At 40.4% G+C, this 25,537-nt stretch overlaps 1 protein-coding gene across 3 annotated transcripts in view; it reads right to left on the bottom strand.

Annotated features, from left to right (window-relative positions):
• Positions 1-20,611, bottom strand: part of TMPRSS6 (transmembrane serine protease 6) — a 32,026-nt gene extending 11,415 nt beyond the window's left edge. For 2 of the 3 annotated variants that reach the window (XM_032221281.1, XM_032221279.1), the window contains exons 1-10: positions 20,508-20,611; positions 16,237-16,396; positions 15,261-15,403; positions 14,497-14,564; positions 13,749-13,933; positions 10,111-10,152; positions 7,234-7,438; positions 5,826-5,962; positions 3,478-3,590; positions 1,813-1,922 (exon numbers count right to left, since the gene is read on the bottom strand). In XM_032221281.1, coding sequence (XP_032077172.1) covers positions 1,813-1,922; positions 3,478-3,590; positions 5,826-5,962; positions 7,234-7,438; positions 10,111-10,152; positions 13,749-13,933; positions 14,497-14,564; positions 15,261-15,403; positions 16,237-16,390 — 1,157 coding nt within the window. In that variant the 5' untranslated portion in view covers positions 16,391-16,396; positions 20,508-20,611. The remainder of the gene's footprint in view (positions 1-1,812; positions 1,923-3,477; positions 3,591-5,825; positions 5,963-7,233; positions 7,439-10,110; positions 10,153-13,748; positions 13,934-14,496; positions 14,565-15,260; positions 15,404-16,236; positions 16,397-20,507) is intronic. The other variant, XM_032221280.1, reaches the window with a different exon arrangement.
• Positions 20,612-25,537: the final 4,926 nt, after the last annotated feature.

A 25,537-nucleotide genomic window follows, 5' to 3' on the forward strand; every position in this document is an offset into this window, starting at 1 on the left:
GATACAGGACATGAAATTAATTCTGAAAGAACCAGGTTAATCTCCAAAACTGAACACTTCAACAAGACAATAATTATGGAAGCTATCAAAATAGAGAAACACCCACACAACATGAATAAACGTGATGATACCTCCTGCCTACCAGACATCTGGAAACCAGCCCTAGTCAACAAATGAGCCCCACCCACCACCCAGGCTGTTACAATACGAAACAACAACGGACACACAGCCAGCACCAATCAGCACCAATCTACCAATCATGATACAACCACATGACTAATCATTCCACTTATTGAAACAAAGCCAGCACTCCACACACCCCATCAAGTTTTATAGAAAGATGTCAGCTCTGACCATGCTTTAAGCCCAAAATCCATCCTGAAGATGGCGAGTGAGACCTCGCCAAAACGTTGCCAAGACAATCTCAATCTTACATGGGAAAAGATCCGAATACAACATGACCAGCATACCTACACCTGTGAAAATCTATGAAAATAAATATGTGGCACAGCGGTTAGAGTGCAGTACTTCTGCTGATCACCGGCTGCCAGCAATTTGGCAGATCAAATCCTACCAGGCTCAAGGTTGACTCAGCCTTCCATCCTTCCGAAGTCTGTAAAATGAGGACACAGATTGTTGGGGGCAATATGCTGACTCTGAAAACCACTTAGAGAGAGCTGTAAAGCACTGTGAAGCTGTGTATAAATCTAAGTGCTATTGCTATATGCATCCTGAGGTTGGCATTAGCTGTGATCACAATCACAATATTAGAACCCAAGTTGCTAAACGGCCCCCTCTCTCCACTGCCCAAAAAATAAAATAAATTCTGGGACCATCCAGGTCTTGTTTTAAAAATGAGGGAGAGGGCTATAAACCATGGCAGCAGGAAGAAGGCTCACCTGATGAAAGTATAATGTTGAAAAAGTGACGGAGATGAATTACAAACCTGAGACCAAATTCAAACTTTGAATTCTTTTAAAACCTGAGCCAGTTTAAGTAATGTAGCTATATAGCAAGAAAACTATCCAATTGTTGAGGGGGTGAGGGTGGAATTGGATCTTGTTTTTCAATATCTTTAAGGAAAATTACTTTTTCTTTTAAAAAATGAATTATTACCAGGAATCTAGCAAGTGCAATTTTCCTTAGCATTGAAAATATAGCAAAAATGGAAAATTGTATATTCTGAATATCTGTCCATCATGCGGTTGTTAAATGCACAGAGTCCCTAGAACTCAATGCACTGAAGATATGAAGCAGCAGAAGCAGATAAAGAAATCATTTCTCAAGAGTCACATCCTTGAGTGATGGATAGCAGAGATGAAGGGAAACTCAGTCTGAAATATAATTCCAAGTCATTTAACAATGAGCTGGAGTACTCATGAAGAGAGAAATTTCATTATAGAATTTAACTTACAGCTAACAAGAGGCTGATTTTACAAAAGTTATGAAACCATCCAATTTCTTGGTGGAAAAGATGTTTTATGAATGCAGATGCATTTTGTAAATTTAAGTCCTGCTGAATCCATTGACGCTTACTCTGATTAAGCACATATAGGATTGCATTGTTCCTCTTGCTTAATTCTTCTCTTCTAGTTCTAAAATATAGCAAGAGAGACTTTTAAACAGAGAAAATTTCTCAAGCTTAGTCCTTTTTATAAACCCTAAAAAGCAGCATGCTGGCTAGGTTGGATAACTGATATTCAGGTAGGAAGTCAATAGTTGTTTTTTTTAAAGCTTTCCTATTTGTTTTACTCTCATAGATATGGTTTCTTGTAAGTCACTCCTGTAAAATGAACATACCAAGATCCTTACTTTCTGTTCTGGATGGTCCATTGGCCTTGAGTACATAGAAGGTCGTACTTCTGCCTCTGGAGAGTATAAGCATCAAACCAAAGAACAACTCCATATTCCAGAGAGGGGACCTACAAAGAAGGAAATGCAGTCGATGACATAGGCCCATGAGGGCAAACCTATGACACGGGTGCCACAGGTGGCATGTGGAGCCCTCTCTGCAGGCATGTGAGCTGTCACCCAGCTCAGTTCCACCACCACATGTGCGCGCGCCTCCCGACAGGCAGCTGATTTTCGGGTCTCTGCTGCATGTGGGGGAGATGCACGTGTGCGCGCAGGGGGTCACACATGCATTGTGGGGTACACGAGAGGTGCAGGGTGCGCCCCTCCCTGCACCCCATCTTTTTGCTTTAGGAGGCTTTAGGGGCATGGGGGAGGTTGTGCATGTATGTGCGGGGGAACACCGGGGAACACATGCATGTGCAGGGGACACGGGGGGGGTGCAGGGGATCATGCATGCATTGCATTATGAATGCGGGGATGCACGCACGCTGTCACACACATGCACAAGCGTTCAGCACACGAGGAGAAAAAGGTTAGCCATCACTGGGATGGGCCCATGATGGCGAACCTATGGCCCACATGCCAGAGGTGGCACACAGAGCCCTCTCTATGGGCATGTGGGCCATCACCAGCTACTTTTGTGGGTTCCATTGTGCACATGCGCACCGGCCAGCTGCTTTGTTCCAGGCTCCAGCATGTGCATGCACGCCAGCCAGCTGGTCTTTGCACATACGCACGCCGGAACCCACAAGAGAGCAGTTGGCCGGTGCGCATGCATGCCAGACCAACTGTCTGACGTGCAACGGAACTTGGACAGTCGCATGTACAAGCTGCTCTTTTCCGGGTTCCTGCAATCCGACACGCATGCCCGTGCGCTCCAGTTTCGGCAGTCAGTGCCAAAAAAGTTAACCACCACTGTTATAGGCATTTGTGTGAGTATATGCCTTTGAATCAGTCTGGATAGTCACTGCTGTTTTCTTGGCAAGGTTTTTCAGAAATGGTTTGCCATTGCTTCCTTCCCAGGGCTGATAGAGACTCACCCAGTTAGTTTTAGGCTTAAGAAGGGGCTTAGAGCGGGCTGTAAAGCATTATGAAGTGGTATATAAGTCCAAGGCAGGACTAGAACTCATGGTCTCTCAGTTTCTAGCTCAATGCCTTAACCAAAACACCTAGTTGTATCTCTTATGACATTGAAAACTGCTGAGAATTTTATTTGCATACATATGGAAATGGGAGATTTGTCCTTGGTTCTTACAAAGCATGAGTGTTACAAAGCATGAGAAAGAGAGGGAGGGGAAAACAGTTTCCCTAAAATACAAAACAAACCATATTAAAAAACATCCTCGGTGAGATCAGTAAGGGCTTATAAAATATGACAATGCTGCCACTGTCAGTCTTTTCAATATAGAGAAATTCAAATCTCCATTCTTTCAATTGAATTGTGTTAAATATCTATTTATGAACAGTGCTCAGTGCAACTTTTGAGGAACAGTCGAATATAAAGTTAATAAGAATTTACAATAATAGAGTAAAGGTATATTGTCTACACAGCAACTGGCTTCTCTTATTTAAATATAAAAGTACACACAGCTCAGTTTTGCTTAGGAACAGCCAAGATCGTACCATCATGTGCCAAGTGCATTGTGTATTTGGTGCATAGTAACTTGGGTAGTAAGGGGTCTTGATGTTCCCTTGCTGTCCCCAGCTTTCTTGCAGCATTAGATTCATCTGGCAGGCTGAAAAGACAGAAGCATTGTCACACTTACTGGGTCCCACAGAAAACATTGCTCATGTTTATTATTTTGACAAAAAAAAAGAGAATATTTACTCATACTAGGCCAGTGATGGCGAACCCTTTCTCACTGACATGCCAAAAGTGGGGGGAGCACAGGGGGGGGGTCATGCACCAGCGTGCCACACCCATAATGTTATGTGTGTGAACCCCCCACATGCATGCACATGACCAGCGACACCACTCCCACTTTTGCCATGGTTTTTTCGGACTCCCCAGGCTCCAGAGGCTTTCTAGGAGCCTGGAGAGGGTCAAAACAGCCTGCCCCGCCTCCCCCCAGATGCCCACCGGAGGCCTCAGGAGCTTCCCTGAAGCCTCCGGGGCACAAAAAATGGACCTACGGGGAACCTGGAAGTTTGAGAATGGTGACTTCTGATTTGTCCGTAGGGCCAATTTTTGACCTCTGGAAGTCACCATTCCTGAACTTCCGGGTTCCCTGTAGGTCCGTTTTTCACGGTCTGGAGCCTTCAAGGGCCTTCAAGAGGCTTCCCTGAAGTCTTGGGAGGGCAAAAACCAGTCCTACGAGCAAACTGGAAGTGATTTCCTGTTTGTCTGTAGGGCTGGTTTTTGACCTCCTGAGCCTTCAGGGGCCTTTAGGAGGCTTCCCTGAATGCTCTGAAGGGTGAAAACTGGCCCTACGAGCAAACTGGAAGTGACTTCCGGTTTGTCCATAGGGCCATTTTTCGCCCTCCAAAGCCCTCAGGGAAGCCTCCTGAAGCCTCCGGAGGGTGAAAAATGGTCCTATGAGCAAACCGGAAATCCATTCCCGAACTTCTGGTTTGGCCATAGAGCCAATTTTTCACGCTCCGGAGGCTTCAAGAAGGCCAAAGTCAGCTGGCCAGCACACGCATGCATGCTGGCCAGCTGACAGGGCAATGCCTTGCATGCCCTGACAAATGGCTCCATGTGCCACCTGTGGCACGCGTGCCATAGGTTCGCCATCACGGTACTAGGCTATGATAGATTATTAATGAAGCCACTTATTTCACTTTTCTCATCTGATTCTCACCGGCAAATTTTGTTTGCCAATGTTTACTATTCATATATACTCCCTGCATATTCACACATTCATTTTAAGCAAACTCCTTCAAGTTATTATGCACCCTGATGCCAATATTGAAAAAGGATTCTGACTAAAAAAAATGAAATAACATTGCATTGAATCAGACCATAATTTATCCAACTCAGCATTATTTATTTCCTGCCTTTTCATAAAGAAGTACTAGACAACCTTCTTCCCATAATTCTCGGTTGGTATGTAAACCCAATACATGAAAAGGTTGAGTAGCTGACCTACTCTAGTAGGCAGCTATGTGAACTCTTCCCACAATCAAGCAAAAGATTCCATGTCTCAGATCCACCGCCTAAAACCAGATGTTCCATTTGAACTGTTTGTAGGCTTTATGAGCTATGTTTATGAACTCAGGGTACAAGAACTCCCACACAGCACTGTCTTTATTTTTTTAAAACTGTCTTCAGCTGTTTCCTACCACAGCTGCACTCTGCCCTACCATGCTGCTAGCTACTGCTCCTTCCAGCTAACCAATGAGAAGATGCAAAACAAAATCAAAACACTAGGTAGTTTTCTACATTTATATTTACTTATTGTAGCAAGAGCTGGGGGCAGGGAAAGTTTTGGGGAAAAAAACCTTAACTAGTCCCTGTCCCTTTTGTTGTTATCATAACAACAAAACTGCTTATTAGAGGAAGGCAATTGAGGTAGCAAAGAACAATTGCAGCTTAGCTGAGGGAAGAACATTCTCCAGACTTTTGATATTCCCAGTTGGGTCATGTCAAAATTCCTCAGTGTAATTGCACAGTATATTGCATTAATATACTGAATAGGCCTATAGACAGCCCAGTCCATGCTCTACTGAAACACACCCTTCGGCTCTTACCTAGAATGTTCTATGCTTAATCAGAGCACAATTTTTCTCTCTCTTTTTTTTTTACAATAACCTTAATGTCAGGTATCCTTCTTTGTTAATACCAGATTTTATCTGAACTTATCTTCCAAATGTTTGTGAGTCCCTTTGCTTAACCCTATGCAGTTGCAGATATGTGACATCTTAAAAGTTAACAGAAACAGTAACTGGAAAATATACAAAAAGACAGATCTTTAGAAGAGCACAAATGGAATCTGCATTTTCTATCTCTTTCTGCCCATATCCTTGTTTACCTTCAAAGGGCACCGCCTGAGCAGAGAGTATGAACGGATCATAGTAGCTGTACATCCCCTTCTTCCATACAATAGACATGACTGGGCCAGAAGATAGAACTTCAACCACAGGTTCCTGCCGGCTACACCCATATAGTCTAAAGAATGACAACAGATTGTTATCATATTCGTACGTTGAAAATGATGAAGGGTGGGTGGGGGGGTTATAAAGAAAGAGATGCAAGAAATGAGGAGAGATAAAGAAAAGTCATTACATAGTGAAAAAGGCCAGGAAATAAATAAATGTCTCTAGATAAATAAAACATTCTGGCAACAATAAATGATGGTGGCTAGATAGATCATTTTTTCTTTCAGATATTTAGAATTAGAATAACAGAGTTGGAATGGACCTTGTAGATCTTCTAGTCCAACCCCCTGCTTAGGCAGGAAACCCTATACCATTTCAGGCAACATTTACCTCTAAATCTTTTGGCTTAACTAGTATTTTGAGGAGGAGAGGCTAATGTACTTTTCCTGTCTTGCTATACATTTTGTTTTTATTTTTTTAAAATCAGATTTCAGTGTGTAGAAGACATGGCTAAGAGAGGTTAGAATCAGAGGTGGGTTCCTACCAGTTCACACCAGTTCGGTAGAACCGGTTCGTCAAATCTACCGAACCGGTTAGAAGAGATTCCACCAGTGGACCCGGAAAGCAGGCCACACCTACAGAAGAGGTTCCAAAATTTTTTGAAACCCACCACTGACACAGACAGACAGACAGACAGACAGACTCACACAGAGAATGAGAAAGAAAAAGAAAGGAAGAAAGAAAGAAAGAAAAAAAGAAAAAAAGAAAGTGAGAGAGAGATGAAAGAAAAAAAGGAAAAAGGGACAGAGAGACAAAAGGAAGGAAAAGAGAGAGAGAGAGAGAACACATGGCCGGCAAGCCACTCCCACCAGGTCACATGGCCAGCAAGCCACTCCCACAAAGGAGGCCACACCCACAGAGTAGGTTCGAAAAATTTTTGAAACCCACCACTGGTTAGAATCTACCAGAATGCTAATTTTGATTTTAACATCAAGCATGAATGCAGGACTAGCCTTGTGAATCAATCACCACACAAAATTGCGCCAGATATTTCTCTTCCTTTCCCTGCCACTAACCAAAACCAAAACAAATTGTTCTGGAGACTGGAAAAATCGCCTTACTATATTCTACAGGATTTGTAATCATTAGTAGCTTTTTAATTAGTTTAATGGGTACTACGTCCATTGATTATCTGGATCATCATTTTGCAAAATGAAATTTCTTGTATATCCTGAACCGAAACTGAAATTTCCATGTAAGTAGATTATGGGAGAGACATCGTACTCATGATTACTCTTCTGCTCTTCCCATTGTTGCTGTTACGAAATGAAGGGTACCTACGAAGTGATGAGCTGTTTCTCCAATGGCCCAGCTGCATCATACATTGCCAACCGGTCCCTGCATTCCGAGAGAGTCCATTCCAGGTGAAGCTTGATCATGTGACTTTTGGGCCCATGGAGATGCCAAAGGCAGCTGGAGGCTACATAGTCTGGACCCTTCAGTTTTAGAACCACATCCTCTCTGATGTAGCTGTACCTATAGCAGCCTAAACAGATGACACAGACAGAATTGAAGATTGCACCATGCAGTTGATAAGAGATGACATGAAAGAAACCAAATACAATTACTCCACCCACAGTTTTAAGGCGGGGAGCGGGGGGAGGAATTCTGCATAAACCAGGGCGTTTGGTGTGCTTTTTAAAAACTGATATATCCAATTTTTTGTGCTGTTCTTTATTTTTATGTAAAGCCTTGCTAACAATCTATTCTGATTTATTTCCAAAATCTACCGTATTTTTCGGAGTATAAGATGCACATTTTTCCCCTCAAAAAAGAGGGTGAAAATCTGAGTACGTCTTATACACTGAATACAGCATTTTTGGCCTACTGAAACTCTGCCCCCTTTGCACAAATGGACGTACAGAGGGTTGGGGAGGCTTGCAAAGTACTCCAGGGGGCTGAGGAGGACAAAAAAGCAAAAAGGGGGGCATTTTTACACCCCTCAGCCCCCAGGAGCACTCTACAAGCCTCCCAAAGCTCTGCATGCAAAAAATGAAGTGTGCAAAGGGTTTGGGAGGCCTGCAGAGTGCAATATATTTTTTTTTAAAAAAATTACCTCTTCAAAATCATGGTGCATCTTATACTCTGAAAAGTACGGTATTTATAATTTACCCCAAATAGATAATTTTGTACCAAGGTAATCAATTTCAATAATTCTTCCATTGGAAATGAGTCTGCTCCATTCATCTGTCTAATCTCAGGTTTAAAACTAGGAGTGTTTAAAGGTTTTACATCTTTTTATCATGCTGATGCCAACTTCAGCCTTCATGCACACAATAGCTTTCAGCCATAGAGTATATTCACAGAAACTTTGCTTGCACTAATATGCACTGAGAATCATAAACAAGTTGTCATTTATTTATTTACAGGTAGTCCTCGACTTACAACAGTTCATTTAGCAACAGTTTGAAGTTACAACTGGAAAAAAGTGACTTACAATCATTTTTCATACTCATGATTGTTGAAGCATCCCCATGGTCACATGATTTATATTAAGATGCTTAAATTGACTCACATTTATGATGATTGCAGTGCCCCAGGGTCATGTGATCCCCTTTTGCGACCTTCTGACAAGCAAAGTCAATGAGGAAGCCAGATTCACTTAACAACCATGTCACTAACTTAACAACTGCAGTGATTTGGTTAACAAAAATGGCAAGAAGAATTGTAAAATGGGGCAAAACTCACTTAACAAATTTATCACTTAGCAACATAAATTCTGGGCTAAGTTGTGGTCATACGTTGAGGACCACCTGTATTTATTTATTTCTATAGCTGTTCATCTCAAACAAGTTACTCTGGGAATCAAAAAATCATAAAACAGTTAGAAAGATGTTACAATATAGGACAAAATTAAATATATCTGGCAGCCAAGAAAGAAATGTCATCGTAGATGTTAATATAGTCAGGAAATAGGGGCTTCTTCGCATACTTGAGTTATTGGAAAACTAGCCCAATACTGAGGAATAAGTATTGATTTTTTGAGACCTAATGTGCACCACAAAAAGCAGTTGTTCCCACATCCTTGAACTATTTATTCCAACTGGCTTTATCCTATGCCAGGAGGCCTTTCCAGGAGAAGCTGCTTATCATATTCCAGTTTCACAAGAACAGATAACACAAAGCCAGAAAATACTTATAACAGCTTCTTCCCCCTGGAGTTATGCTGGTTGCCTTGGTGATCAACTTCCAGAAGTTAATGAAGACTGAATTTTCTGAAAGGTACTTTCAATTTACATTATTTATTTATTATAGATTATACATCTTGGTTTTAGTTAATGAATTGTTTTTGTGTTACTTCCCATCCTTTATTTGGGTGTTTTCTTACACTGCTAGATACGCCTCTGTGAGTCTGGAAAGAGTTGGTGGCATACACATTTAATACCGGTATATACCTACACACCTGTGGTAGGTTCCGGCCGGTATGGCCCAGTATGGGCGTACTGATAGTAGCCGGGAGCAGCGGCCACCGTACCAGTATGGTGGCTCATTTGGCCCACCCGCCCGCCCCATTCCATACCTGTTTTTAAAGCAACTGGGCCAACTGCACATACACGCACAGCATGCACCCCCTATGTGACCTCTGACGAGCAGCTGGGTGTCCGATCAGCAGCAGGGGCAGTGGAATGTGCATGCGTGCATAGTGCGCATGCCCAACAGGACGCTCGGTCCTGTGTGCAGCATATCGGTAGCAACGGGGAGCGGAACCTACCACTGATACACACTCAATTAATATCTTACATAGAGAAAGATATTTGCTTTAAGATGATTAGATATTTTTCATTTGATTTGTAAAAAATCGGCTCCTTGCTGAAACAACTAGTGTTAAGACGTATCGGGAGCAGAATTAGCATTGTGCATGCTTTTATGATTCATATTTCTTATTAACCATATTTTGTTCGCAAGATGGACTTAAAGAGACACTAACAAGCATTAGATAAAAAAATCAGCCCATACTAAAAATACATCAGTGCAAAAATACAAGTGCAACATTAAAGTGGTACATAATATTAAAAAATATATATTTCATTTTGGTCCCTGATGTCATATTAATTGACAGGGCTGTCTGCAACAGTCTTTACTTCTACTTCACAATGCAACAAACATAAACAAATAAAGAATTAAATAAATAAAACAAGGGGGAAATGAAGAGCCTACCCAAGGTGGATTTCAGCACCATTATGTCTTTGAGACTGGATTCTGTGGAAAAGGAAAAAAAAAGAAAAGGAAAAGAAAAAAGGAAAACAAATACATGAGATGCCACAACTAAATTACCTATTGCTCCTTGCTCTGGTTCACGTCAGTCACATTCGTGGCCTACCGGACTTTACTCCTCTCTGTCTTGCAATAACACTTCAGTTCAGACCTAATTCTAAACCATAGTTTAAACATCCTGCAAATTCTCATTGTAAACATCCTCCTCCTTCTTCAACACATGCCAAAAGAGAAAGAGTGAGGTATGTGAGGTTCACTATGACAGCTGGATTGGTAGCTATGATTAGTTTAAGGAAAGTGTGAGAGATGGCTTCACACATTCCACTAATTGGATTAGTCACACTATCTGGAAGATACATTTGGCTATTTCACACATCATTCTAGGCTCAAAACCAGGATCTACAATGGTAGGTTCACAAGTTGGGCTACGTTAAAGTCAAATCACAATATATTTTAGCAATAGGATGTGCTCAGAGATATCTCCCTCAGCACACACAGGCTCCCATTCCCACCTGACCTTTTGCTTTAAAAAGTATGAATATAAAAGAAGATAGATGCTGCAGAGCAAAATGCCAGCTTCCATTTCCATCCATTATTTCCCCAAACAACTTTGACCTGAAATGTGTCCAATAAACTTTGTTAGAAAATAAACATGATATGCAGCTGCATCCCAGGACTGTGGAAGGGTGTCAGTTTGTCCAAATAAAGGACAAAGATTAGCAGGGATGGTAGGAATCGCCCTGTTGGTAAAGTGGGTACAGTACACGAGACAGGAACTATGTGAATAAATCAGTGCTTTTAACAAGTCGGTTTAGTACGACAGTTATTTTGTGAATGAGGAAATCATAATAACCAGTGGTGGGTTGCCAATTTTTTTTACTACCGGTTCGGATGCGCTCATGTGATGCTTCTGCACATGCGCAAAAGTGTTCGGGTGTTTGGGCAGAGCCTCCCGGCACCGCTACTGTTGCATCACCCCATCCGGGCTGAACCGGGAGCAACCCACCTCCAATAATAACGCCGTATATTTGTATTGGTTTGTTGTATTTTTATTATTGATTTTTAAGTTGTTTTTGAGTGGGTGTTGAAATTAGTGTGTGGCCATGCAAATGAAAGGGATCAAATTGAAATGAATTTCACAACAACACATGCAAATGTTCCAACATGCCATCCAGGACAAAACAGGTGGAAGCCATGAGCTATGCAAACCCAACCTGGGGATGAAAAAGCTGCACCCCCTGAAAATAAGCCTGAATAGTCACAGCCAGAGCTGATTGTATGACCCCAAATATTTTAGTACGATTGCCTTATGAAATGTTCCATATGTTGCCTTTCTATGAGCTTTTCCCCTGCCCCTATTAAAACATTCTTTTCTTTTTTTGCACATCTGTAACTTCTGTTCTAATAACCTGGGAAACCCTTGGTGCTTTTTGATCACATCCCAATAGATTTCTGAAGCCTTTCTGTCCAATGTACAGATTTTGACTTAAGATATGTATTTTCATGAATTTCCAGCAATCCTGCGGTTTATACTGTAATGCTGAAAGGATATATGGGAAGCACTGCCTGTTAAAACGTGGAAGCATTCACCTCTGAATTAAATTCTGCCCCCTCCTCTCCCAATTTACTTACAAAATGTCTGCCAAGCATGCTAGCCAGCCTTAGAGTGCCTGGGGAGGCAGTGTCAGAGTATAAAAGTGGCTAAAGCTGAAACCGTTACAAGTTGTAATTAATTCTACCAGGTTCCTTTTGGAGCAGTGGAGGAAAGGAACATTGAAGGAGGGATTGAAGGAGCATCCTGACACTCACTAAGAAATGTATTGATAAACCCATTTATCAAATGCATTGATAAATCACTACAGGATGCAAAACCTATCTGTAGAACTTGAGAGTATGCAACACTGAAGCAAGAGGATGGGGAAAAAATAGAAAGAAAATGGTTTAGGTAAGTAAAGTTTAAAAAAATACTTTCCGTGAGTCTTTAACATCAGCTATTTTGACAAGGGAAACCAGGCAAAAAGCAATTAAGGAGGTCCTTGCTTGCTTAGCATGAATAAAAAGGGAGAGAGAGAAAATGACCACAACTATAACATTCTAGAAAGAAGATTAACTATTTGTGCACTTAATCTGAACTTTCCGATACAATGCTGCAAGATTTCTGTGTTGGTATAAAAAGTGGTTAGAGGAATAGTAGAGTTACTTTAATGCAATAGTCAGCCTTGCACAAGCCTCCTTGCAAAATAAATCTGTGACAAACATTGAAAGCAGATCTGGAGACAAGGATCAACTCTAATTCTGAGTAAAAAAGGCAACAGTGCAGATCATCTGGGAAGTCCGGCATGGAGATCAAGTGCCTCATTTTCAGTCTCCCTGTCTCTCACTCTCACTATTCAATTTCTTTCTGTATGCAAAGCAACAAGGGAGATGATGAAAGTGTTGCAGAAATGCCGACTCATTGAGTGTGAGGTTCTACTCGGTTGTGAAAGGGCCACAGGCTTGTGCAAGTACCTCAACTTTCAGTGTGCCATCAGTTCTCCTGGGCTTTTAATGCTGCAATTCAGTCAAAGGAAAGTAAGATAAAATAGCACTTCTATTTGCTACTATGATTAAGGGGGAGTTCTTTCCCTACAAAATTGTTGGAGAAGGGTTTCTGCCTCTGAAGACATTCTGAAAAAAAAGATCCACTGATTACTTTGGTGATAAATCTTGTGCAGGATCTTGTGAGGCTATTGATGTCCGACTCTAATTTGCACAGAGAGGTTAGTATCTGAAATATAAAAGTTTTTAGCTGCTCTTTAGGTAAAATGCAAGTGTTTGTGCACCTCACAAGTGAGAAAGATCTTATCATCTCTTCCTGAATGAAAAGACATCTCCATTATCAATGTAGCACGCTAACCAATTTATTGACCCACAATGCATCCTTGAGTTGATCAAATTCTCTTCTCGTTTGAAAAAAAATCTTATTTTTTGAATTAATACAAACAAATTGAAAAGGCCTAGATCTAGATCTAGATCCAGCTCTCTTCATCTTCAGACAGTACTAGTAGAAAGCAACAATGCTATTCATTTGATGATACCATACAAGGATACATACAAGGAAATTCAAAGAATTGGAAATAATGATGCCTTTTCAAAGAGATAACCCTTGTTATAAAAGAAGGGAAACCCGTAGTGCTTTTTCACTTATTCCAATGGCCCAAAAGGGCCAAAATGTTCAAATAATCAGACCACCAGATAAATATAAAATACATAGAATATTTTTCTACTGTTTTCATTGGGATGTTCGGTTGGATCAGGCTCCTATGTATATCTTTTAGGATGTGTAATCTAGCATCTAGTAACAATTATTTTGGTAGAAGAATAATTTTTCAGTGTGGTTTATTCTAGAGAAGACATGCTTTACAAGATTAATTCCTCTTGAAGATTATGTCTTCTACATTGGCAATACAGTAGGTATATCAATATGCAATCCCAACCTACATGACTTCATTGCACTTTCCCCCCACAGTATCAAATTGAATTTCAAATTTGGAAGCTGCTTTCTTGGAAATATGAAGGGAAGATATATAGTTAGTACCTACCCAATATAATTAAAGATTGTGGATCAATTTTGTATTCACTCTGATAAGACAGGTAACCTGTTCTGTTGAAGCTGGTAAGAAGTTCATTATAGAGTGTATCTTTTACTTCTTCCACTGTCACCTCCACATGCTGACCTTTTGGGACTTGAAGGGCGAGCCAGAAGAAGCATGTCAAAGACCCTTCTCTATTAGACAAAACAATTTTCACATTTACCACCTTTTTTCTAGTTTTCTAGAAACATCATTAAATTATGATAACTAAGTTAAGAAGCTACAACATTCCCAATCATCACAATAGATAACTCAATCCAATTATCCAATTCCATAACCAAAATATATCCACAATTATTTAAGGTTTATATTGCAATATCTAAGACAGATATAGGCAGGTGTCAGGCTAGCAAGAACCACTGAGGTTTGTTTTTTGAGGGTGGGGGGAATCAATTGCTAGAAAATTCGCCATTAAAGGCCAGATGCAAAATGATAATTCAGATTAGATAGAAGAGATTTCTTTGGGTGGAAATAATACTCTTCTGCCTCCCATGAAGAACAAACCAGAATAACTTACGTATATATACAAGTGTAAGCTCACAAATATCCTATTATTATGGAACAGTAAGTCAATACAAACTCTAAAAGCAGGTTGTATAAATGCACACCAAAGGATCTATAAGCAAGTTAGATCAGGTTCTACTTCTGACCACCCATGTTCTATGATCTCTCAAAAAACTAATAAAGCTTCACTCACCCAAAGGCATAGACAGCACTGGAGTTGTAGAAAGAGGCCAGGTTAGTGGCACGAATTAAGTCATTTAACTGTAAAGGAGATGGTTAAATCATGTCAAGCTGAGATACCGGTATGTTCCCCTTAACAATACATGTCACCTCTCATTTAGTGATTGAAACTAAATCGTCTAGCTTTAATCAAGATCACCATAAATTTAAATTATCCCTGTTCCAATTTTTTTTTAATCCACAACAAGGTACAAAACACATAAGCAATATCTGAGTAGATGAAAATGATCATCGGAGAGAGAATATGGACATATTTAATTGTTCATTATAATGCTACTACAAAACTACTGAGGCAGATCCAGTAAAAATGCTGTCAAGGTTTATGCTCATATCAGTGGTGGGTTCCGGATCCTGTTGCAACTGGTACGGTTGCAACAGGGCCCGGTGTCCTCCACATGAACGCATACAGTGTGCACGCACACAGCGCGCATGCATCCTACCCTCCAACGACGCCTCTGACACTCCAGCTGCTCAGTGGAGCGTTGCACAGGCGCTGTACACGCTGTGTGTGTGTGCAGAAACGCCAAAGAGTTTAAAGACAGGTAAGGATGGCAGGCAGGCGGATGGACCCTCTGGAGCACCATACCAGAATGGTACCCGGTGCTCTGGACAGGCATCGGTATGCCCTAGTACGGGGTGTACCACCTGCAACTCACCACTTGCTTATATCCATTAAACTACCTGGTCGAATATGCTATTTTACTCATGAAATCCTACCATCTTCTGTATCTTTGATCTCTCTGTCCAGAAAGCTCTGGATTCCATTCTCCCATGATCCTGGGAATACTGCCGATTGATGATCCTCAAGCTTCCAGAGTAGAAATGCAGATGAGCAGAATCCAGATATCGCGATCTATAGTCTGCCACAAAGAGATATGGATGCTAATTATTTCTGGGTAATGGAAGATTATAAACATTGCCCTTAGATCATAGGCCTAAAGTAACTACAAATCTAGACAGAAATCTTGCTGTTTGTAGCAGTAGTGAAAATCAATTTTTTTTTTACTACTGGTTCTGTGGGCATGGCTTGGTTGGCAAGGCAGGGGAAGGATACTGCAAAATCTCCATTCCCACCCCACTCCAAGGGAAGGATACTGCAAAATCTCCATTCCCACCCCACTATGGGGCCAGCCAGAGGTGGGATTTGCCAGTTCTCCGAACTACTCAAAATTTCCACCACAAGTTCTCTAGAACATGTCAGAAACTGCTGGATTTCACCCCAGGTTTGTAGTGTAATGATTCCTTGGCTGAAGTGTAGTACCTGGCAATTTTAGATCAATGGTATTGGACTTAAATGGAAAATAAGATCTACACACACACATATATGCACACACACCAATTTAATAACACATTACAACAAAACAATCTCTCTACCTTATGTGGCCTATATCTTGACTATAGGTCAGGGGTGTCAAACTCATGTTTTTTACATTGTCATGTGACATATTGTGACTTCCCACACCTTATCTAAACTGGGGATGAGCATGGCCAGCACATGATGAATCTGACCCGTAGGCTGTGAGTTTGATACCCCTGCCATAGGTGAACTAAATAGTCCCTGGTCATGGCCATGAGGCAGTCACATGCAGCTATACTGACTCATCTCCCTGTAATGCTTTCCCTGAGCACTTTCTCCCCTTGACCCCCAATATTGGAATCAGGAATACGAAGAATGATGTATTGCATTTGTTACCTAAGAAATACCAACTTATTGCTCCAGCTCCACCCAACAGCACCAAGACTATCAAAACTGGAATGCAGCGTTGGCAGATCATCACTTTACTCTTCTGTCTGTTTTGTGGTGGTATTTCCACTGGATCCTCCTCCTGTTCTTCTCCCTCAGTCATGCTTACCTTACCAAACAGCAAAGCAAGAATTAGGATCCACAATTTATATTTACACTCTCCAAATACATGTTAGATTCCCACCTAAATACTTCTGGGGCACATTTATAGATAAGGAAAAATGGAAGCAAGCACAATTTTGAGAATGTTGAAGTATTACTTCCGTGCACTTAGGAGTACATTGAATCCACAAGAAATAAAAAGAATATGGGAAGATAAGATGCTGCCTTTCTCAATTCAGTAAACAGCAGCCAACTGGCATGTCACTGGATTTTATTTCAGTACTAGATATATGCTAGCATCTGATGCTACATCTGAAGGCTGCAGGCTACTTCAAGGATCAAAACAAGCACCATAAATACCCAGACCAAATTCTTAACTGCTTACCCGTGGAGTGACCTACTGAAATTCAATACTGAAAGTCTGAAATTCACTGTAAATTTATCTGAGAATAAGCCACATTAAACATATGGACATCTTTTAGTTAAATCAGACCATATGTCAGCTTATAAACTGTCCCTTTGCATAGTTTTGTGGTCATTTGATTATACACATTTTCATGATAGCATAAGTAATTAAGTAATGTTGGAAGAAATGTCCATCTGGGTTCAATTGCAAGTAGGGAGAAAGACACTGGAAACATGGAGGCTATTTGGAAAGATGATTTAATGGTGGACAGGACCGCATCGTTTGAAGTCCTGGGCAAAATGACCACGAGTGTGAGAGAGAGATTGATTTATAACCTCTCTTGAACCCTGCCTTGGATCTTCCTGTTCCTGTGTAAGAAATGTATTCTGATTGGTTGTCAAACTCCCATGGGGCCATGCAGGAGTAACTTTGTAGGTTGTCCCAGGCCTGGTTGAATCTTGCTGGGTGATGACATAATGCAGGAGCTTTGGGCAATTCCTATTATGGCTTAATGGCTTTGTCCTGGTATGGGACTTGAGTGAGGGCTAATCCTATCACCCTGGAGCTGAAGGTCTTTTGTGCTGTAGCTAAGCTGGTCCAGCCTTTGTCTTGTACAGAGTTCTGAGAACAGAGTTCACAAAAAGGCTCACTACATTGTGCCAATGTCTTGGAGGGAAATATTCCTAATTAAAGCAATTGCATAAATCTGTGACGGCAAACCTATGGCACGTGTGCCAAATATGGCACGCTGAGCCCTCTCTGTGGGCACCCCAGCCGTCACCCCAGCCCAGCTCCACCGCGCATACATGCATGGCATGCCTCCTGCTGTCCAGCTGGTCTTTGGATCTCTGCCGTGCATGCACTGGGCTGGGGCCTTCCCCGATCTCTGCAGGTTTCCCCCAGCATGCCCTACCTTTCTCCCCCAGTGCACCCTAGCTTTCTCCTGCATTCCTGCTGCCCGTTCCCTCCCCAATCTCCACAGGTTCCACCCTCTGCAGGTGCCTCTCTGTGGCAGGAATGGAGGAGAAAGCCTGGGCGCGCGGGGGAGAAACTGCGGAGATCATGAGCCCCCCCTCCCCAATGCCCCATTCTGGGCTTGAAAAGCCTCCTGCACCAACCTGGAAGCCAAAATGGAGGGTGGGGTGCAGGCATGGAGAAGGGTGCATGCGCAGAGAACACACACGGGGTGGGGCGCATACATGGGGGCACTTGCATTGCATTCATGCGCACGCTTTGGGCACTCAGCACCGAAAAGGTTAACCATCACTGGCATAAATTTACCATAAATAGAGGTAGTCCTTGACTTACAGCAGTTCATTTAGAGACCGTTTAATTTACACTGGCACTGAAAAAGTGACTTAGGACCATTTTTCACACTTATGACCATTGCAGCATGCCTGTGGTCACATGATCTGAATTCAGATGCTTGGCAACTGACTCGTATTTATGATGGTTGCAGTGTCCCAGGTTATATGATCACCATTTGTAACCTTCTGACAAACAAAGTCAATGGAGAAGCCATATTCACTTAACAACCATGTGACTCACTTAATACCTGCAGTGATTCACTTAATAACTGTGGCAAGAAACATTGTAAAATGGGTGGAAAAATCACTTAACAAACATCTCACTTAGCAACACAAATGTTGGGCTCAATTGTGATCATAAGTCGAGGTCTACCAGTATATATCAGGGGACAGACGTCTGACAAAGCTTATACTTGACCTGAAATAAATTAAACAGATTTGTGCCTTCCTTTGTTTTCCTTTTACTATGGTTTATGTGTGTGCGTGTGTGTGTGTGTGTTAAAAGAGAAAGAGATTAAGTTGTCTTCTTGAAATATTTATTACGTGCCCTCCCTTTCTGCATTTTCTTGTCACAGAAAGTTTAATATTACATAGTATCCCATGGTGAAATTGGCAACTGAACAAAAATGTGAAGAGTATAAAATTACTGCATTCAGTTTTGGTTGTCACGATGTAGAAAAGATGTGGAAACTCTAGAAAGAGTGCAGAGAAGAGCAACAAAGATGATTAGGGGACTGGAGATTAAAACATATGAAGAACGGTTGCAGGAACTGGGTATGTCTAATTTAATGAAAAGAAGGATTAGGAGAGACATGACAGCAGTGTTCCAATATCTCAGGGGTTGCCACAAAAAAGAGGGAGTCACCTATTCTCCAAGGCACCTGAGGGTAGAACAAGAAGCAATGGGTGGAAACTAATCAAGGAGAGAAGCAACTTAAAACTGAGAAGAAATTTCCTGACAGTTAGATCAATTAATCAGTGGAACAGCTTGCCTCCAGAAGTTGTGAATGCCCCAACACTGGAAGTCTTTAAGAAGATGTTGGATAGCAATTTGTCTGAAACAGTATAGGATTTCCTGCCTAGGCAGTGGGGGTGGACTAGAAGATCTCCAAGGTCCCTTCCAACTCTGCTATTGTATTGTATTGTATTGTATTGTATTGTATTGTATTGTATTGTATTGTATTGTATTGTAAAACAAGTCCAAGTCTTTTAAGTGTGCTATGTTCCAAAGATTACAACTTCCAGAATTCCCAATCAATACAGCCGATGTTGAAAACTGTAATCTCAACATGTGGAGGGCATTAAGTTGTGGAAAGCTTCTTGAAATGAGGCTGTATCAGTTCTTCAAAAGCAGCAAGAACACTATTCTGGGCAATTAACACTGATCTTGGGATAAGTTACTGCCACATGGTTTGACCAGTATTGCTAATTCCAGAAGTATAGTTCGGCTTCAAGTTTTCCCTTTATCCAGGTTTATTTTTTTCTTTTTTCTTTTTGCTTTCCATAACAAAATCTAAAATGTTAGGCTCAGCAAAGACATTCCCATGATCCAAAAATGGAAGTCACAGAGTTTATTGACCATCTCAACTCCAGAATTAAGGCAGGAAATAGATTGCTGTATACTATCTCCTCATATAGAAATGCACAGGCACCTACTGTATATCCAGTCATCCATCTACTGATACCCTGCCAAAAACCAGTTTGGGACAGATTTCCACTCACATCTTAGCTGCCAGTCAGAAAGACCACTATTAGCTTAAATAAACCAATACTCTGGCCCAATATTAGGTAGCTCCCCATGTTCTTCTATCTTATTAGTGCTGCAGTTATTTATGCTCCCATCTTTAGGAGTTTTCCTCATTGGTTCTCTTTGAAAATTGAATGTGTCTCAGCCTTCCTCTCCTCAGCAATGTTGGGGACCTCTTCCTTCCCTCGCCACATGTTTTATGAAATAAGACAGAGATTATCTGGAGAGAAAAGTTGGCATCCTGAGGTCCACAAGCCCCTTCCTCCACCTGGTTCTTACCTCAAACTGCCTCAGCCATGCTCTCCGTCTGCAAGTGGCCTAGGGAAATGGGACTCCCACCTGCTCCATCCTCCCCCCATCTTGCTTACAGAGTTTACTTCCCACCTTTATAGCTTCTGTAGACCAGATCGCAGACCAATAGTTTGTCTTTCCAATTAATCACAGCAATGCCCAAAAATGTACAGTATATTCTTTTTGGTAGAATTATAGCAAAATGTGTACAAGAAAATAATTTGGGCTTTCCATAATTGCTAATTCCTAGCATCAGCTAACAGTTAATCCCTTCCTATCAATTGTAACACATAAATACCCACTCAACATCCACACTGATATACGACTCTCTCTCTCCACTGGTGTAAACCTAATATTACGCTCTTACCTTATTTGAAGCCTTCTGTGGTATTGTTCACTTGACACAGGCTCATCCAAAATGAGGCACACACAAAGCCATATGTAAACACTGGTGAGATGTAATATTTACTCAGGCCCAAGGTCTTCTCTGAGGTGAGTTGTCCAATCCTCTGTCCTGCTTTTTTGGCCTTTGCCCTATTCTCCATGGAAAGCAGAGCTTGTCCTGGGAATTGTCTATCACATGGCTGCCCAGCCAAAATTTCTGAGTCACTTAACAACTATGCTGGTCTAACAGGTTTCTCAAAAACAACAGCAGCACTATACCTGTTTGATACAGTTAATTCCTTAGAAAACTATAGTAATTTTCAGTACCAAGTGACTTGAGATATCTCCAAACAGCTGAGCAGAGACTAGAAAAACTAATAGCCCACAAGAGTTCAGTTGTGGCTAGTGGAAGGTTAAATGGATATTGCAACTGAGAGGATAATGCTGTACTCCTACCTCTCCCTCCCTCTGGACCCTGCTCTAGAAGCTGTTACCTAGTTGCCCAGCAACTGTTCCCTGTCTTAGTTACACCCCTTGGCTTCCAGCATTGGTGGAAAATAATAAGTGAGGGCAAAGTTCTGGATTTTAAGGAAATGTGGAGTTGTGTGAAATCAAACACATGCTGTGAACTTCAAAGCAAATAGAATTTAGCAAACTCAAAGAAATGCTAAGTAAGATTCCAAAACTGGAGACGCTGATGGGGAAGTGGTTAAAGGTGGTTGAGAGATTCTAAAGCAAAGAAATACCCAAAGCACAATTAAAATTTTTCCATTGAGGGGAAAAACCTTCAAAGACAGCAGCAATAGAAACTAATGCATCTGCATAAAAGACTTAGTGAACAAATAGGAAGTAGAGAAAGGGAGACATCACTAAGGAAGAGAGTCTGTAGACAAAAGTGAATGTGTAAGGTAATAATTTTGACAAAAAAGTATAAGAACACAATTGGTTTTTATTTGGATGCTATTTTCATTCTATTGTTAGCTACTTGCTTTAGCATATAAAATAATGAAACAAATAAAAAGCACTTTTAGATAGATTTAAAACAAAATAAAAATAATCAGTACTCTAGCTGTTCGATGCAGACAGTCAAGTACTAATAAGAAAATAAAGACAAAACTTTTCAACTCATTTTAAAAAAATATGAAGATGGTGATTTTGTAAGCTGGTCTAAGAAACAGCCAGCCACCAATATAAGATAATTTGGAAGCAACATTTAATGCCTTTCCCTTTCTTTCCCCTTTCTCTTTCCTTTCCTTTCCTCTCCTTTCCTCCCCCTTCTCATTTCTCTTTCCCTTCTAACTAAACTAAAACTAACATTGATTCTACATAGCTCTTTAATATTATCTTTGGATCATCTGAAATGTCTGATGACTGATTATTCCAAGCCACTACCAGATGGACAACACAAATCCTTCCATTAGTTATCATGCATGAATTCCATGCATGCCTTACCAATAGCTATAACAGTGGGGTAAGTTAGAATTCAATAACATGTGAATAGCCTCAAGATCTGATGCTTATCTTAAAAGACTTAAAGTCAAGACAGATATGCAGCCTTGTGATTATCTTTGACTCATTTGAAAATCCTTATTACATTACTAACAGTTTTCCTCACAGGAATCCAAGGCATGAAGTTTCTCCCATTTCTAAACCTGCCCTGAGGAAAACTTTCACAAGCAATTATAAAGTTTTTAAAAAAGTGATAAAGGCTTCCCTGTTCTGTCCAGTTGCGTCTGACAGTGGCTCTGTTTAGGATGGCTCATGCCCTGGTAGATAAGGAAGGGCAGGAAGACCTGGACACAGACATCTTTGCCAAATGTTCTACCAATAAAATCACTCATGTTGCTCGGGTTTGGATTCCACCTGGACAGATTTTGCTGAGTAGTGCAACGTCTTGCAAAGTCATCTGGATTTTACTTGCAGTCATGAACTTTGAAACAGTGAAACAAAAATGCAGAAATCATGGTCTGGATCTTGGACCAACTGGATCTTTTGGGTAATTTGAAAGGACATGTGTGGCTTTATATGGGAAGTGTTAGGTGCTTCTTTGAGAGACAAAAATGTACCGTTTGCCTTAAAGGAACCAATAGACCACACTCTACTACAGAATCTGTAAATAAGAAAAGAAAGAAAACCGAAAGGCTGTGTGGCCCTGCCTCTTTAAATCATTTCCCTCAAAAACATGTATACATCCTGCCACAGTGTTAGAAGTGCCAAGTCAGGTATCTCTGCTAACACTTTTATTGTGGCCCTGCTGGTCTTCGTAGATTTGTTTGCTCATTCCCTTGTTTTCGCATCTTTCCTCTAAGATGTGCAAGAAACAAAGCAGCAGTTCATCCTCTTTTAGTGCTTATTCATTCAAAGACTGCATTGCTTGGACTTCACTGTAGCCTGCACTACTACTTTTATGAAGATTTTATCATACGGAGGTAGACAACTTGCAATCCCTGCAGTTATATCATAGTTGCTGAGAATTGATGTTGAAGTTTTCCTTCAATCCAAGTCTTAATGCCAACTAAATGTAGTCAAATATTATTTTCTACTAGATCAAAATTTGGATTTTAGATCACAAATTTGGGTAAAGAACTTCCCTCATATGCAATATGCTAGGCATAATGTAGGTGTATTGATCAGTAGCATTTCTTTCATTCTACTAATCATGTGGCAAATTAAAAATGGCCTGCAGATTTAGATTCTTATTATGTAAAATGCATCAGATGGGAATCTGTTTATTGAGTGTGAATGTTAATAGGAAGAACAGTTAAAACAAGCACGAGACTTGCTGTGATTAGAAAACAGGAAACCATGAAATATCAAGTCATTTCAATGCTGCAACCTCTGTATTGTTGCAATTGGCAAGCAGTTTTCAATTTACTATTGTGCTTGTAATGTTAACTACATTTTTTTTCATAGACTCTTTGTTATGAGAAAAGCAGAAAAGATACATAAACAAGTTGTTGATTGACAAAATATGATAGAGAAAGAAAGTCTCCTTCATCCATATAGCCTTTTTTTGTACACTGTGGAAAAAAATCAGGAATGGCTGATTATATCCTAATGAGAGAATCCTCTGTTTAAATTAATAAGTTTTACTCTCAGTTTACCAGGATCTTGGATCAAGCAAACACTGAGTGGTGTATTGTGTATTCCACTCCAAAATAAATGTTTAGAGGCAGAACAAAGGCTCCATTTGAATCTTTTTCAATTGTCATTAAATTAAACTTAACTATACTTAGCCTGCTTATAATCTAGCCTAGTATTTATAATTTCCACTTTAGATACATTCAAAATATCAATTAGGTCAAAGTTTCTTAAAGAGATAACCAGGACTTTGGGAGTGAGGGCGGGGGACATGAAACTTTGAAAACTTCTGATTGTGCACTGTTGATGTAGAAGATTAGATAAATGGGCTTGATTCAGCATGAACGAGAAGAATGGGCACAATGGAAAGTATGCTAATGAAGTGTTACAATTTATTCTCTTTCATTGTGTTATTATTAAAAGTACTGCCACACTGCATGACTATGGCAGTTCTATTGTGGCTTCAAAGACAGCAGTCTGACAAATATTGACTGAACTTGTATTTGAAATTGGCTTTAGGCACAGGTGCAGATCTAGCTGCTTAAATGAGCTGATCCACCCATCTTCCTAACTAATGACTTGATGTTTTCTTCAAACAAGGGATACAATGAAGATAATTATCAGATTTTTTCTCACATGGGAACTGCGTTATGTTGCTCCACAAGATTTTATTCTTAATCAAATGAAAGATGGATCAATTGTCTGATCAAACAAAGAGATTATTTGTTCAATATCCCAACTGCAAATACTATTTTTTTAAAACCTGTGTCACATGTTCCTCTGTTCACTTCACAAGGAATAAAAAATAACAATGTGTATATGAATATTGAAAATATATAGAGAAGAGATGATAGCACAACAAATAGATCTAAAACCAAATTTATTCTTATTAGGTATACTACTGGGGAAATACAATAAAAGAATTATATCTTTAATGTTACACGTAATAACAGCAGCTAGAATTACGTATGCACAAAATTGGAAAAACAGAAGTACACCTACAAATGAAATGGTAATAAAAAAAGCCATTGTGCCGAAATGGATAGGTTAACAATGGAACTTAAAGATAAAGGAGAAACAGAATATTACTCAATATGGGACTTATGGTACAAATGGCTAGATAATAGGTGCAGAGATTAGAAAATCAACAATGAAAGAAGATTAACAAATTAGAAACAATTGTGAAAGGAAAGGTATAAAAATATACATACATACATACATACATACATACATACATACATACATACATACATACATATATTGCAAGCAATAGTATTATCGGAGTGTAAGCAATGATAGATTAAAATGTATAGAGTGATAAAGGTATAGAGTGTTATGGCACAACTATGGAAACAATAGACATAACTATATTGTACAATATCATGTATTTAAAAAGAGATTATAATACTATATGATTAAGAAAATAACGGTTACGATTAAGGTGTATAAGCAGAGGTGGCTTCCTACCAGTTCGCACCTATTCGGTGGAACCGGTTCGTCAAATCTACCAAACCAGTTAGAAGAGATTCCACCAGTGGACCCGGAAAGCAGGCCACACCTACAGAAGAGGTTCCAAAAATTTTTGAAACCCACCACTGGTCCTTGGATATGATTATTCTACACCCTATCAAGCTCATATTTATAAAACTCAGTGCCTCTGTGAAAGGTAAGGATGACTACTGCATTTGTGGTGCAATCAGAACATTGAGTGTGTTGAAGTTGTTTTAACGCAAACCAAAAATGCCTTTTAAAAAACAAGTTTACATCATATTCTTATGCATGCCAGTGCTGTGTGTGAGGTAATTTAAGGTGGCTCTGACAAGTGTCGTCAGCATCTTCATATCCGGTCACATGGGTGGCAAGCCACTCCCACAAAGGAGGCCACACCCACAGAGTAGGTTCGAACAATTTTTGAAACCCACCACTGTGTAT

This window comes from Thamnophis elegans, chromosome 7, assembly GCF_009769535.1.
Source record: "Thamnophis elegans isolate rThaEle1 chromosome 7, rThaEle1.pri, whole genome shotgun sequence".
Taxonomy (NCBI): domain Eukaryota; kingdom Metazoa; phylum Chordata; class Lepidosauria; order Squamata; family Colubridae; genus Thamnophis; species Thamnophis elegans.